This window comes from Homarus americanus, unplaced genomic scaffold (assembly GCF_018991925.1).
Source record: "Homarus americanus isolate GMGI-L3 unplaced genomic scaffold, GMGI_Hamer_2.0 scaffold5142, whole genome shotgun sequence".
NCBI classification, from domain to species: domain Eukaryota; kingdom Metazoa; phylum Arthropoda; class Malacostraca; order Decapoda; family Nephropidae; genus Homarus; species Homarus americanus.
In genome coordinates, this window is record NW_024727827.1 from 160250 (window position 1) to 175910 (window position 15661).

General features: G+C 39.4%; 3 protein-coding genes across 8 annotated transcripts; 2 read left to right on the forward strand and 1 right to left on the reverse strand.

Annotated features, from left to right (window-relative positions):
• The first annotated feature begins 222 nt into the window (after positions 1-222).
• On the forward strand, positions 223-4814 carry LOC121865934 (presequence protease, mitochondrial-like). Of its 2 annotated transcripts, none has more exons than XM_042365495.1 (2): positions 223-445; positions 1063-4814. In XM_042365495.1, exons 1-2 carry the CDS (start codon positions 313-315, stop codon positions 3990-3992), a joined length of 3063 nt encoding a protein of 1020 aa, XP_042221429.1. In that variant the 5' UTR covers positions 223-312; the 3' UTR covers positions 3993-4814. The 2 variants fall into 2 exon arrangements, with proteins under 2 accessions (XP_042221429.1, XP_042221430.1); XM_042365496.1 differs by having other exon boundaries at positions 223-421.
• A 684-nt stretch (positions 4815-5498) lies between these two features.
• Positions 5499-8935, forward strand: LOC121865935 (histidine triad nucleotide-binding protein 3-like). Of its 2 annotated transcripts, none has more exons than XM_042365498.1 (4): positions 5499-5572; positions 7262-7450; positions 7966-8083; positions 8709-8935. In XM_042365498.1, the coding sequence occupies exons 2-4, from the start codon at positions 7277-7279 to the stop codon at positions 8921-8923; spliced, it is 507 nt and encodes a 168-aa protein (XP_042221432.1). In that variant the 5' UTR covers positions 5499-5572; positions 7262-7276; the 3' UTR covers positions 8924-8935. The 2 variants fall into 2 exon arrangements, with proteins under 2 accessions (XP_042221432.1, XP_042221431.1); XM_042365497.1 differs by lacking the exon at positions 5499-5572 and adding an exon at positions 5738-5845.
• A 2829-nt stretch (positions 8936-11764) lies between these two features.
• Positions 11765-15350, reverse strand: LOC121865938 (swi5-dependent recombination DNA repair protein 1 homolog). 4 transcript variants are annotated; one of them, XR_006088859.1, is made up of 4 exons: positions 14970-15208; positions 12791-13404; positions 12332-12480; positions 11765-12254 (listed from the first exon to the last, which is right to left on the reverse strand). XR_006088859.1 is itself a non-coding variant. In XM_042365502.1 (3 exons), exons 2-3 carry the CDS (start codon positions 13203-13205, stop codon positions 12440-12442), a joined length of 456 nt encoding a protein of 151 aa, XP_042221436.1. In that variant the 5' UTR covers positions 13206-13404; positions 15308-15350; the 3' UTR covers positions 11765-12439. The 4 variants fall into 4 exon arrangements, 3 of the variants coding, with proteins under 3 accessions (XP_042221436.1, XP_042221435.1, XP_042221437.1); XM_042365502.1 differs by lacking the exon at positions 14970-15208 and adding an exon at positions 15308-15350 and having other exon boundaries at positions 11765-12480; XM_042365501.1 differs by having other exon boundaries at positions 11765-12480.
• Positions 15351-15661: the final 311 nt, after the last annotated feature.

Below are 15661 nucleotides of genomic sequence, written 5' to 3' on the forward strand. Positions count from 1 at the left end.
ATGTTGTCATTTACTATAATTACAAGACAATAACATCACATTTATCAAGACCAAAAAACCAATTAACAAAACATATTCAAAAATTATCTTACATAAAAAACTAACATTTACTATCATAATAATTAAGTTTTTTAATATAAATATATCTAAATAACGTTTAATTAGGAGTTAAATATAAAAATCTTAAGTTGGGCACAAAAATCAGTCATTGCATCAGCCTGTCTTCAGACGAGGCTCACCCAGGCACCTGTCTCACCTCCCTGTCTCTCTGTCTCTCTGTCCGTCTCTCTGTCTCTCTAAAGCTCTACGAGGATGACAATTTTAACTATATTACGAGCTGCTACGAGACTGAGGAGCAGAGTGAGTCGTAGATATGGACAAGAGACCAACAGACATGTGTGGACTAGCACCCTTAAACGAGGTAGTTCAGCTGTTGCCTCTGTTGGTGAGTAATGATTGGTTGTGTATTAAATCATTATAAATATGTATTAAATAATCTCTATGTCTAGGAATGCTCACAGGTTTTTTTCATAGTAAGTAAAGTTATTTCTTGCCTTATTAATCTCAAAATAACGAGTAAGGTTAGGTTGGTTAGGATAGGATAGGATATATGGTTGGGTAAGGTTAGGTTAGGTTATATGGTTGGGTTAGGTTAGGTTAAAGAAATGACTGTAATATTTGTTCAACATATTGGACTGTTAATAGTTCCCCGGTTATACAAAATGACTGTATTTTTTATTTTTCTGCCAAGATTTGATCCCATTCAGCATACATTACTATTTGATAAGATTTCCTTTTTCTGTTTGTCTGCTTTTCATTTAATTATAAAGTTTTTTTTCTCTTAAGTAATAGAAATTTAAGAGTGTAGGTTAGGTTAGGTTAGGTTAGGTTAGGTTAGGTTAGAGTTACAATAGTTTAAAGTACTTGGGGTTTTCTTTTGTAGCTACAGTACTTTGTCTTGTTTCAGGTGATGTGTTGGAAAACGAATATCAAATTGGTGAAGAAGTCTCAGGATTTTAGTCAAAGATGTACCTCCAGTTCTAACACCTTGTCATGTTTCAGGTGATGCGGTCAAAAATGAATATCAAGTTGGTGAAGAAGTCTCAGGATTTTTAGTCAAGGAAATCCAGGATGTTCCGGAACTCCACCTCACCGCCATACGCCTGGAACACGTGGGCACTGGAGCCGACTACCTACACGTGGCACGGGACGACCCCAACAACGTGTTTTGCGTGGGGTTCCGGACGACTCCCATGGACTCGACGGGCGTCCCGCACATCCTCGAGCACACGGTACTGTGCGGCAGCGAGAGATACCCGTGCAGGGATCCGTTCTTTAAGATGTTGAATCGTTCTCTGTCTACTTTTATGAACGCCATGACGGGCAGCGACTACACCGTGTACCCATTCTCGACTCAGCACCCCGTCGACTTTAGGAACTTGTTGTCGGTGTATATGGACGCCGCGTTCAGGCCGCACCTCTCGGAGCTGGACTTTCTTCAGGAGGGCTGGAGGCTCGAACACCGGGATCCTCGGGATAGGTCGTCGCCGATAGTCTTTAAGGGCGTCGTGTTTAACGAGATGAAAGGTGTGTTCGCAGATTCCCAGCAGCTGTTCCTGCAGAAACTACAGAACGGTCTGCTGCCTTCTCACACGTACGGCGTCGTGTCGGGCGGCGACCCTCTCGACATTCCCCGGCTGACGTGGCAACGGCTCAGAGACTTCCACTCTTACCACTACCACCCCAGTAATGCCCGGTTTTACACCTACGGAGACCAGCCTCTGGTGAACCATCTAGAGTTCATAAACGACGGTTATCTCCGCCACTACGATAAAATAAACCCCGAGACGGACGTTCCGGAGGAGCCCTGTTGGTCGGAGCCGAGACGCGCCCACGTGGAGTGTGGCGCGGACCCCATGGCCAGCGGCGACGGCCAGACGAGTATAGCCGTCTCTTATAAATTAGTCGACATAACCAACGTCTTTGAAACCTTCGTCCTGTACGTCCTCGGAGAGCTGTTGACGAGTGGCCCCAACGCCCCCTTCTACAAGAGTCTCCTGGAGCCACAGTTAGGCTCCGGCTTCTCCCCGTCCTCCGGTTTTGACGGCCACACCCGTAACACCACCTTCACCGTCGGACTACAGGGCGTTAAAGACAGCGACGTAGACGCGGTGGGACGGATCATCGACGAGACGTTCGCTAAAGTCTCCACCGAAGGATTCCCCCCGGAGCGAGTGGAGGCCGTGATACACAACCTGGAACTACAAGTGAAGCACCAGACGTCGTTCTTTGGCCTCGGGGTAGTCCTGGGCATCACCCCTCTCTGGAACCTGGGCGGCGACCCGATCGACTCCTTACGAATTAACCAAAAAATAAACAGATTAAAAAAATGCATCGAAGAGAATCCCAAGTTCTTACAAGAGAAGGTTACCGAATATTTCCTGGAGAATAAACACAAGTACACACAGACTATGTCGCCACGGGAAGGTTATGAGACCAAGCTACAGGAAGAGGAAGAATTGATGCTGAGTCAACGTCTGTCTGGTCTGACGGACGACGACCGTACGGACATTTGGGAGAAGGGAGAGACGTTGGCGTGTAAACAAGAGGAAGACGACGATCTATCCTGTCTGCCGACGTTAAAGGTATCGGATATCAGCCGCGCCGTGCCTCCGACGCTGGTGACTGATATCGGTCTATCGGGCGGCGTACCCGTACAGATCTGCGACCAGCCCACCAACGGCATAACGTACTTCTCTGCTGTGCTAGACACTCACGACGTACCGGACCGTCTCAGATCGCTCGTCCCTGTGCTGTGTGGGGTGCTGACCCGCATGGGGGCGGGGCATCTCGATTTTCGTCAGCTGGATCAAAAGTTGGACCTGGTCTGCGGCGGCGTCGGCGCTTGTACCCACTTAAACGCTCATCCTATAAATGCTGTACAGTATGAACAGGGAATCCTTCTTTCATCTCATTGCCTGAACCAAAATTTAATGAAGATGCTCGATATTTGGTCGTTAATCCTCAACGAAGTGAATTTAATCGACCTGCAGAGGTTTACTACGCTGGTTAACATGATTGCCACCGACCAGTCTAATAGCTTGGTGTATTCTGGTCATAAATATGCCATGACTGCGGCAAGCGCCTCGACCGGTCACGTGGCCGCTTTGACCGAACGCTGGAGCGGTCTTACGTTCCTGAAACAGATGAAAGCTCTCGCCAAATCAAAAGACCTCGCCCAGACGCTCGAACGGCTACGTGAACTATCCTCGCTGTTGTTGTCCAAGAGCAAGATGAGAGTTTCCGTCAACACGACCCCCGATCACCGCGACACGACTCTTCGCAACTTCCAGACATTTTTAAACGGCTTGTCCGGCGAACCGTGCGGATACTCGCCGCTCGCGACGCTCCCCGGGGACTTCACGCCTCATCCGTCAAAGACCCACCAGGTGTTTCCCTTCCCGGTTAACTTCGCCTCCAAGTCGTTCCCTGGGGTGCCGTACTGTCACCCGGATGCAGGAGCCCTGAGGGTCCTCGCTCGTCTCATGTTCCGCTTTTTGCATCGGGAGATCCGGGAGAAGGGCGGAGCTTACGGCGGGGGCTCAGCGACGACGCCCGGAGGAGCGTTCAGCTTCTACAGCTACCGTGACCCCCACTCGACCCAGACCTTGGAAACCTTCGATGCTGCGGTCGAGTGGGTGCTATCCGGCGAGTTCGACCAGCGGGACGTGGACGAGGCTAAGTTAGGGGTGTTCCAGGCGGTCGATGCTCCGGAGTCCCCGGGGGCAAAGGGCAGGCGTCGCTTCCTCTCGCACATCACGGAGGAACAGTTTGCCGATCACCGCCGGCTGATCCTCGACGCTGCCTCCCAGGACCTAGTGAGAGCCGCTCGGGTCTATCTCAGGGATGCTGTTGTGGAGGGGACCTGTCTCATTGGTCCAGAAAATGAAAATATATCGAACGACCTCTTTTGGAACACTGTCCGTAATTAAGATCGTTTAATGCATTACAATTCAGTACAATACAACGCAATACATAACATTATGGTACATTACAATACAGTACAATACATTATGGTACAATACAACACAATACAATACAAAATGGTCTCATACAACACCACATCAAATATTCCAGGGTTTTCCAATGAACCGGTGAGTTACACAGTGTTATGAACTATTTATCAATGATTAAATTTGTTAAGTAATCCTGTTAAGAAAATGTGATTATAAGATACTTTAATTAATCTTTCACTATTACTTGTACATACAACATTATTATTGGGTGATTTGTGAGTTAGAAATAAGCTAATCCAGTGTTCAGTAAATGATTATGTGTAGTGAGTTAATTTGTTGTGTATAAAGTGATGTAGTATCTTATTGCTGGCTGATTTATCTTAAGAAACTGTATGTCAGGTCATTATGTATATGTATAGAATGCTACGGGTAATATATATACATTTGATGTATAACTTGGCGTCGAGCTATTCATCCCAATACAGTGATTTCTTCATTCTATTATTGGGATTGATTAACTTTTTGGTTGTTATACATTGAATATATATTACCTAGATATTTCCCCTTCCCCCTACATAACTAGACCATCAAATAGCAAGTTTGGCTGGCCTGATCAATAACCCATTCCTTGGTTTCCTAGTAAAGATTAAACAAATTTCAAACCCGTTCCATTATTTCAGTCTATTAATGTTTAGTAACTATGAAATATTGTCTAGTTCAGGAAAAAGTATTTGGAGCGGAAATTCTTGAAATTAATATTTTGTACTGTATAGTTTTATGTTGTAAATATTGAAAGTATTGGAAGTTTTAATAATCCTTTTGGTCTGTAATTTTTCGTTGATGTTTGGGAATGATCAAAAGACACTTGAATATCAGTCCTTTATACAAACTAATTAGTACAGGTAATATATGAGGTAAAGGAAGAGGAGGAATAGGCGATAAAGATAAGGTATGAGCAACGTTGGTGAAACAGGTAAGAGGTATGTAAGAAATGTCAAGAAAATGGGTTGATAGAAGTAAGGATAATATGAAGAATAAGTTAAAAATATAAAGAAATAAATGATAATCAATAGTAATAATGAAATATAACGTCAAATAGTAATAAAAATATGAAATGTGTTTGGGACAATTGAAGTAAATAATAAGCTTGTCATCACTCATAAGCTGCTCTGAGGGAAGGACAGGTGTGATGATGGTTAAAAATAATTATATCTATCACCTGTCTTATAATACAACACAAGTACAGTCAGGTAATTAGTTCACCTGTACTGGGATACCTTGATTAGTAATTCTACATTTATCCCATCATAAACCCACTAATCATCCATTACATAATTTCCATATCTAAACTACATGAAATAACTTAATTTTTGGCTATAAATACAAAATTATAATACCATTTTAAACACATTTGGGTTATAATAATAGATAATGTACGACAACTATCCATAATGTATAACAATTCTTCCTTCAATGTACGATACTCTTAACAACAACAGCTGGTGGTAGTTGTCAGTCACCTACGATACAACACACACACAGACTAGCAGCAACTGGTAACTATCCTATATAACTCAACTAATTAACCTAACCTAACCAAATACAAGTGATAATTTGACTATATAACAATGAAGAGAAGTAATTAGAGCATTAATCATAGCTAATTAACCGGGTAATTAGTGTAAAATATACCTATTGGCTACAGATGGATTATTTACTAATTGAAAACCTTATTTGAGATTATTTATGTTTGTAATTAATCAGTGACGTAATATAGTGTCTGTGTAGTGATGATTAGGACGAATAGCTGTCTCCTGAGGGTGGTAACTGTAGGTGTCGTATGTACAGTATGTATGTATGTATGTATGTATGTATATATTTATGTATGTATGTATGTATGTATGTTTGTGGTAGTTGTGGTTATTCAAGAGGTCGTCATACCACAGTAATTTGGGTTTCGTTTTCATTATTAAATTATTATTATTATCGTTTTCGTCACCTAACTTAATCCTAAACTTAACCTAACCCAATCGAACCCAATCTAACCTAACCTAACCCAACCCATTCTAACCTAAATATTTCAGTAATTCAAAACTCTGAGGTGCACCATGTCCAAAAGTACAACACCTTAGTTAGAATTGGACAGAATGATCATCTTTCTCGTAAAACTCGGCAATAAACTTAAAATAATCGTAGCAGCGCGAACGACAACCAACCTCCACCACGGCCATTGTCAGACCAGTCAATGAAATTAAAATCCGTACCCAGGCTGCTTCCTATGAGAAAATTATAATGTGATTGGTCGAAAAAAATCTACGTGATGATATCGATACCTCATTGGTCACGACTGGGTGTGTGAGTAGTCTCTGGCGTGCTGTAAACACACTCATAATTAAGTGACGATAACATCACCCCACATAGACGAAGACTGAACAGTTCGTAAAATCAATTAAATTCAATCGTGTTGCTATTATCCATTCACCTTTGACCCGTGTGACCACCGTGACCTCACTTGGACCTTAGTTAATGCCCAAGTGACCCGTTGCCACACAGCAGTTCATCCATCCAACAGACTGCACTGAACTTGACCCATAAACTAACACAAGTTAAAATGTTTATATTGTTGACCATTTATACTTATTTCACTGTTACATTGTCGTAGATATTTATTCTTAGGTGATGAAACAGTAATAATTGTGTGTGAGGATTATTCTTTTAATAAATATTACTTTACTCACCATAAATTAACTGTATATTCCTGAACCACCAGCCACATTATGTAGAATTTATCAATCAATTCACGGGCCGCACAAAGATCATGGTCCGGCCCGCGGGTGGTCCATACCTTTTGTAACCAATCAGTGACTTGTGTTTAGAGAATAGAATTTCAGGACCAGCCCTTCGTGTTTCCTACAACGAGAAAAGATTTTAATAGGAAAAGAATGAATTAGCAAAAACAAACTTTATTTTCTCAACCAAGATTCCAGTGTGGTGTAATGAAGTGTTTGGGAATCATTAATTAAAATGTATAATAATGGAAACAACCTATTACTTTAATTTTTTTGCCACTGATTGCCTCGTTAGCTGGTTGGGCGGTCTGTTACTCACTGTTGGCAAGTACTGGGCATATACTGGCTCTCTGCTACACACTGTTGACAAGTACCGGACGTTCACTGAGGTATTGGGATATTATTAATTAAAAACGTATGATCGAGTAAACATTCATACACATTCATACTTTCCAGCATCTTGTAAGAAGTATGAGCGGCCAGACACCACAACCATCCCAGCTATCCCAGGCATCCCAGCCACCCCAACCATCCCAGCCACCCCAACCATCCCAGCCACCCCAACCATCCCAGGCAGGAGAGAGAGGAAGGTGTACTTTCTGCAAGATCTCTGATGGCATTGAACCGAGTAACATCGTTCATCAGGTGAGTGGTTTATGTTGAGTCACGGTAACGACATATTCACCTGTGGTTAGGTTAGGTTCTTGACAGGTATTATGTCATTTCACGGGTATTGATTATTTTATTGTATAGCACAGTATTGCAACACAGGCATAGCAAAGGTATAGCTACATTATATAACACAGGCATAGCGTGGAAAACAGAAAATTCCAATACTTTTTCTTTAATACAGTATTGTACTCTGGTGTTTTTTGTATAGTAAAAAGTAATTACTATTGACCTCAGAATATCTCCTGATATCAAGTGCACATGGCCTCAAAATCCCCATAATATTTGTTCAGATTTAAAAAAAATCCTTTGTGAGCTTATAGCAACCCCTAATGTATACTGTAACATAATGGTAACATAATGGATGCCAATGTATACTGTAACATAATGGTAACATAATGGACGCCAATGTATACTGTAACATAATGGTAACATAATGGACGCCAATGTATACTGTAACATAATGGACGCCAATTGTTTACGTGTCACAGGACGAAGAGTTTGTGGTGTTCCCGGACATGAGACCAGCAGCACCTCACCACTACCTAGTCATCACCCGTCACCACTACACTGATGTTAAGAGCCTAACTAAAGAAAACATTCCTATGGGTGAGTGTGTGTTGAGTCTGTAACACTAGTATTATGTAGTTTGTGTTACAGTATTGCTTGTCTGTAACACTATTATTATGTAGTGTTGTTTTTATTTAGTATGCATTACCTGAGGGGGGGGGCAATTTGACCTTTGACCTTGTGTTTCTGTCAGTGTTATTATTACCTGGGGGACAATTTGACCTTTGACCTTGTGTTTCTGTTATTAGATTACCTGGGGGACAATTTGACCTTTGACCCTATATTTCTGTCGTTAATATTATGATAACTAACGACCCTTTGTATTATAATATGTAGTTAAACCTTAAGATATATTTTATAACCTGACGTACAAATTTAAAATATCCTCAAAATTTATCACCTAACCTAACCCAAGTGCCAGTATCCCCCCCCCCCCAAAAACCCCAATGAGTAACGATGCCTTTCACTCATATCATTTCATTCTAAACTAACATTACAATAATATTGCACTTCGTATAACTTAATAACTTTGCTGGTTCTAAAGTTATTATAATACAAAGGTTAACAAGATTACTACAACTACTACAGTTTTTTCCCCATCACAGTGGAATCAATTTTCGCTTTTTCCTTCAAAGTAGAATCAATTTTCGTTTTTTCCCCACAGTGGAAAAAATGGTGAAGCTGGGACAGGAAGTATTGACGGCACAAGGCGGATCAACAAGCGCTGCGAGGCTAGGTTTTCATTGGCCCCCCTTCCACACGGTCAGTCACCTGCACCTCCATATAATCGCCCCAGAGAGTGAGATGGGTTTCATATCACGAGGAATGTTTAAAACTAATTCTTTCTGGTTTGTGTCGGTGAGTAATGTTTGTTTTTAGTATCGCTCGAGTCGTAGGTTAGGTTAGGCTTGGTTGGGTAGGTTAGGTTAGGGTGTGATTATTGAACTTGTAGGGTTAACTGGTACACACAGCTATTGGTTTTGACTTAATTGGTACACACAGCTATTGAATTTGACTTAATTGGTTCACACAGCTATTGGACTTGACTTTATTGGTACACACAGCTATTGAACTATTAGTTATAATGGCTATAAGTGGATATTTCCTCATACAATACCGGCTATAATTAGTTATAATGGCTCTAAGTGGCTATTTCCACAATACGCTATAATTAGTTACAATGGCTATAAGTGGCTATTTCCTCATACAATACCGGCTATTAGTTATAATGGCTATAAGTGGATATTTCCTCATACAATACCGGCTATAATTAGTGATGATCTGACAGAGTGTCTATCAATGCTTCCCCTTCACTCATATATTTATTATTGATTTTTTTGCTGTTGTAAATAGATTCCCAAACTATCTGGGGGGGGAGGGGGAGAAATTTTATTTTCTTTTTCATTATATTTTCTAGTATAACGTAGGGATTATGTAAAGAATGGTTTATGGTGTATGAATGGATACTACTTTACATTTTATTTAAAGTAGATATTTATTGAAGACCGGATAGTTATTTTAGGTAATTTTGAAAGAATTAGATAAAGGGAACTACAACCTTTTTTTAAAGTAGATATTTATTGAAGACCGGATAGTTATTTTAGGTAATTATGAAAGAATTAGATAAAGGGAACTACAATACCATTTTTAAGGTAATAAAAGGACTTGATTAAATTACAGGTAGAGGAGGAATGAGAGGCATACAGGTAATAAGACATATAATAATGTGATGCTTTAATTATGCCGGTATACTACTTAGAAGGCATAGGTGGAACTACAATAGACGTCGATGCATGCTGTTCTGTGCGTTAATCAGACAAGTTTAGGGTCAGTTTTCGGGGTTAAGAATTATAATGTATGTTTCTTGGGTAGGAATTTTGGTCTAGTGTCCATTGTTGATATCTCAGTGTATGTAATTTAATCATTAATAAATAGCTTTGAGAATTCCTGTAATGTACCGATGATTCCTTGTTTATTTAGTACCGAGGTAGTGTGTGTGTGTACGTATATGTGTGTATGCTAGTTAGTCTGTTTGTGTGGCTATTATTATTTATGCTTGGAAGTTAAATAAAAAGATAAAAGCCACATTTAATTGTACACACTTAACCAAAAATATCTCAAATGCTTGGACAAGATGGCTGAGGGTTGAGCAGAATGGCAGCTTGTCATCTCAAAATCGTTATTACACATTCTTCATTCATTATTTTTTCCAGATTACGATAGTGTTTATGGCATTCGAGTAGTTATTTATTTATTTAAGAGTTTACAATATATATGCAATGCTATGTAAAGTTTTTCCGTTGTTTTTTAAAAGTAGAAAGGTTTGGTTAGTTAGTTTTATGTCATAGAACCTAGTCACATGGGGTCCATTTTAGAGCTTTCTATATCCAAGCCTATCAGGAAGTTCTATTGTCTATTTCTGAACAATAACTCAAGTTCAATCACCATTACAATAACATCCATCAAGGTCCATTTATCTATTTACCTTCTGGACAATAAATCAAGTTCAATCACCATTACAATAAATCCATCAACAAGTTCTATTTGTCTATTCCTGAACAATAACTCAAGTTCAATAACCAATAACAAATCATAATATGTGTGTATGCTAGTTAGTCTGTTTGTGTGGCTATTATTATTTATGCTTGGAAGTTAAATAAAAAGATAAAAGCCACATTTAATTGTACACACTTAACCAAAAATATCTCAAATGCTTGGACAAGATGGCTGAGGGTTGAGCAGAATGGCAGCTTGTCATCTCAAAATCGTTATTACACATTCTTCATTCATTATTTTTTCCAGATTACGATAGTGTTTATGGCATTCGAGTAGTTATTTATTTATTTAAGAGTTTACAATATATATGCAATGCTATGTAAAGTTTTTCCGTTGTTTTTTAAAAGTAGAAAGGTTTGGTTAGTTAGTTTTATGTCATAGAACCTAGTCACATGGGGTCCATTTTAGAGCTTTCTATATCCAAGCCTATCAGGAAGTTCTATTGTCTATTTCTGAACAATAACTCAAGTTCAATCACCATTACAATAACATCCATCAAGGTCCATTTATCTATTTACCTTCTGGACAATAAATCAAGTTCAATCACCATTACAATAACATCCATCAACAAGTTCTATTTGTCTATTCCTGAACAATAACTCAAGTTCAATAACCAATAACAAATCATAATGTACTAAGGTCTTGTCACAGCTCAAGTAGACCAGGTAGGTATAGGTACTGGTATTAATTAGGGCAAAGTTACAGGTATGGGAAGAATAGCATATTAAGGTATCTTTTTTACTGTTGATCTGTTTTAACTTTTATCTATCATGGTCACCTCTATCCCTCCACCCCTATCCTCAACTTCCCATCCCCTAAATACTAAAATTAATTGAAAAGTTCCACCTATCGACATTCTCCAATTTTAGGAAGACTAACGAGGTATTACATCTATTAACAGACTAACATAATATTGGAACGACAAAAGATGGTAACTACTGTAAAACTGATTCATTTATTGTAACTTATAATACTTCCATTAATTATAACCTTTAAATAATTATACTTAGCTTAATTACTCAACTATGTAATACTCTATAAGCATGTATAAGGAAAAGCATTGTTATATACTTTAATTGTGTATTTTGGTAGTTAAGGAAGGTACAGTAGGCAATTATTTTAAGATCTGTAATTGTATGGAATTTCTCATTAATGATAATTGGGTAATTATAATTTTTTTATTTGAAAATTCAGTAAACTTATACATATATTTATTGATTCAACTTTCTTTATCCATGTTTGTCATTGTGTGTGTTTAAAGCCCTATACATACATACATACATACATACATACATACATATATACATACATACATACATACATTACATCATTACATACGTTTCCCTTTTCCTGTGTGTTTTTATTGAGACAGACATACATACATACATACAGTGATACCCAGTATAGACTATGGGTGGGCAGATATCATTCAAAATCATGTATAATAATTCATCTGAAATTCTTATGATGATTATTTTAAAAATTTTCTTCCATTTCTTCTTATTTTAGTCTTGCTTCCCTATTTCCATCTATCCATCTCAACCTATCAAATCCTAGTCAACTTTCCATTCAACTCTCCGACACTCATCTCCCAACCTAACCTAACCTAACCTAACCTATCGATCAATTTCCAGTCTCTTATTATTCACTCTTAACACATTGTTCATTAGTGTATAACATCTGTAGCTTAAAATATGGCTAATATGGCTCTTATGGGTAATATGGCTCTTACATCCAGAGCTGATGCTATACATACTGTCGTTCGATTTGCAGTGTGTTATGTATGTCCCCTCTGCGATTCAGTTCACGGCTCTGTGTTCTACTCCGACGTATCCACACTCAGTTACCGGGTGTCTCCTGGTCTGGAAAACCTATAAAACCTGGAAAAGGGAAGAGAATTACTAATTTTATCAACATTTGGTATTAGTGTCATCTGATTAAGCTTCTATAAGTCAAATAAGTAAATCAAGATACAGGTCAGCAAGACATATTGACTATAAGTTATCTACAAGACATCATTCCACCAGGGAGGTCTTCTATGGTGTGGCTATAATAGATAAGTCTCCAGCCACACCCTCTATTAGCCACACCCTATCACAATACAACCTTTCTATTCACTACCCCTTACCACATATAACCCTTGAGGTCACGGGTCTTTTCATCACAGGACGTGGTGTAAGATATACGTACCTTTGTCACGGTTGGAAGTGTCGAAACAATCCTCTGTCTGATCCAACTGAACAACCTGTGGATCGATACCAAGATGACCGACTAGGGATCGAAGAGTTAGTTCCACCTCTCCAGTGTCAATTATATTCCTCTCTCTAACTTTCACTCTGAGATCCTCCAATGCTTCCTGACAAGCTCGTAACCACCGGGTCGTAACCTTGTCCAACGACTGCGTCTCCCACTTAGTCCGATACATCTTGACGAGCTTTAATTTCCTCAGGATCTCTTGTTTCTCTCTCACTCTTCTCTGTGATTGGTGGATTTTGGTGTTCGTGTCTAAGTCCTTGCTTGGGGTCTTGTTAGGCGTCTTGAATGTCGATTCGTCTTTCTTCCTGTCCGGTGTTTGCGAGTTGGTGGGGGGTTTTTCTGGTGGCATTGTTGTTGATGGTAAATAAATTAATATCTATGGAGCTCCTACCACGTTTTTGCCTAGAGTCTCAAGTTCTTTTAAATCTCCCTAATATATTTTCTGTTATTGAGGCTATTAACTCATAACAGGAAACCAGATTCTGTGACCTTATTTCTTATCTCTATTCTCTTGACTCATAGAAGCACAGTGCACAGCATTGGTGATTCTGAAAAAGGAAAATAATTTAGTCATTAACAAAAAAATAATTGGGTAGAAAGGAACACAAATATCCTAATATTTTCTATAATCTAACTTTAATCTTTATGTAAGTATGTATGTATCTATGTATGTGAATGTTTGTAATAATAATATTTAAATACATATTGAGACCTGTGGTGTAATAGTAAGCATCCTCGCCTCACAAGCAAGTAGACCCGGGTACCATCTCCCGGGCAGGGTGAAACTATGGGCAAGTTTCTTTACGCCATTTGCCTCTGTCTATCCAGCAGCAGTAATTGGAGACCTAGATGTTAATTGATTTGTGGATCGTGTTCCAGGGAAATGGTTAGCCAGTGCAGTTGGCGAGCTGTCCGGCCTTCTCGGTCTATTCCTGGACACTAGGTCATGCAGCTCGTTAACTTAGGGTGTGGTGGTTGTGTTGGTGACAGCTTCTACACCTTAAACACTAGGTCATGCAGCTCGTTAACTTAGGGTGTGGTGGTTGTGTTGGTGACAGTTTCTACACCTTAAACAAATTTGCCCCTAGGTGGCCCTTGGGCCGGCCATCCTCGTTACACGAGGGGCAACCATTATTATTATGTATGTATGTATGAAATAAATAAATAATAATAAATATTTAACGGCTTATTGAAAGAACATGGCAGCCAGAAGGCTAAAAATATACAGTTACATTATTGGGGAATGGGTCTCTTGAATGACCAATAATATACAAGTAACAAAAGTGATACAAATATGATATATAATAAGTAGGTGGGGAGTAGGTACAGGGCATTTCAACATAGTGACAGTGCAAAAAGTAAGATTGACTGGGAGTGAATACACTGGTTGATTACAAGTTATTGATAATTTTTACCATGGTTGGGACTGGGCTGTTCTTATAGCGATCAGTTCGTGCTCGTATGGGCTGGATGCGGTTGTGGTGTCCAACAGCAATTCTCGGGCTAGGGATCTCTGGTGGTAGTAGGAGCCGGTGTCGAGGATGGTGTAGAAGCTTCTCACCAAATACACAGATGAGGTCGTGGTGATGGTCAGAGAGAGCCGTGATGCCTACACTCAAAACCATATCCACACCAGACTTAATTAATCTTTATCTAACCTAACCTAACTGAACCACCGAAAAAACCACCACAATCATTTACTAAACACCGAAAACACCACCACGGCACCTATTAAACACTGTAAACAACACCATCAGCACACACTAGACAGCAAAAACACCATTTACAGACTGACCAATGGCAGAGGATAAAAATAAAAAGGTATTTGATCTTCTGTCTACAAACAAGGTAACTACAGGGTTTGTGCAGGTACATTTAGTATGTTAGTTCCTCCTGTACTAACGCTCAAACAGCCCAATTAGAGATATGCTAGGGACTGTCAGTTGGTTGAAAATGTTCAAAGGAGGGCCACCAGACTGGTGCCTGCCCTTCGGCACCTCAGCTACCCTGAGAGGTTGGAGCGCCTGAACTTGCCTAGCTTATACTACAGACGGTCAAGGGGTGACCTAAGTGTAAGCATCTCAGGGGGCACTACTCAGTTGAGTGAACTTACTTGGAGCTGGTGGACGCTCGCCCCACAAGGGGTCACAGGTCAAGGCCAGAAAACTGTGAGGGACAAACTTTTACTGAGTGCGAGTTGTAAACTGTTGGAACAATCTACCAGAGAGTGTTGTGACGGCACCGAGTGTGACAAGACTTGACCAACACTGGAGCTGGTTCAGGAGCTGGTACAGCCCAGTACTGCCAACAGTGTGTGACCCATCACCCGGACGGCTAGTGGTGAAGAGGATAAAGGTAAGACAAGAAGTTAATAAATGACGAAGATAAATCTGTATTCAATGTTAACACAACTTTTTAACACCAATTTAACATAATCTGGATGGTTTTTACCTGTAATTAGCGGGAAATAAAGGTAAACATCTACCTGACAACTCAGACAATAGTTGAAGACTCCCTCACTTAGTTTAATCTACGTCACAAATAACTTAACCTTTAATGATTTAATAATAAAATAATTACTCATTTTATCTAGAATTAATATTTTATTTCGTATATTAATTAATGTAGAGGTATATTTTGTTTTATATTTTAATAATTTGTGATATATAATATTTCCTAGTGAGCTGTGGTGAAGAGGATAAAGGTAAGTAAAAATAAAATATTACTCATTTTACTGATATATTCTTCCCAACAGTCAATAATCCAATTAAACCACTAACTAATAATTAAACCCAACGATAATTA

Excerpts from the sequence above, each read along its gene's own strand:
- LOC121865934 (XM_042365495.1), top strand. The coding sequence starts at position 313 with ATGACAATTTTAACTATATTACGAGCTGCTACGAGACTGAGGAGCAGA. Across the intron at positions 446-1,062 it reads TTCAGCTGTTGCCTCTGTTG|GTGATGCGGTCAAAAATGAA; the intron begins GTGAGTAATGAT and ends GTCATGTTTCAG.
- LOC121865935 (XM_042365497.1), top strand. The coding sequence starts at position 5,807 with ATGATTAGGACGAATAGCTGTCTCCTGAGGGTGGTAACT. Across the intron at positions 7,451-7,965 it reads CGAGTAACATCGTTCATCAG|GACGAAGAGTTTGTGGTGTT; the intron begins GTGAGTGGTTTA and ends TACGTGTCACAG. Across the intron at positions 8,084-8,708 it reads TAAAGAAAACATTCCTATGG|TGGAAAAAATGGTGAAGCTG; the intron begins GTGAGTGTGTGT and ends TTTTCCCCACAG.
- LOC121865938 (XM_042365502.1), bottom strand. The coding sequence starts at position 13,205 with ATGCCACCAGAAAAACCCCCCACCAACTCGCAAACACCGGACAGGAAG. Across the intron at positions 12,481-12,790 it reads CACTTCCAACCGTGACAAAG|GTTTTATAGGTTTTCCAGAC; the intron begins GTACGTATATCT and ends TCCCTTTTCCAG.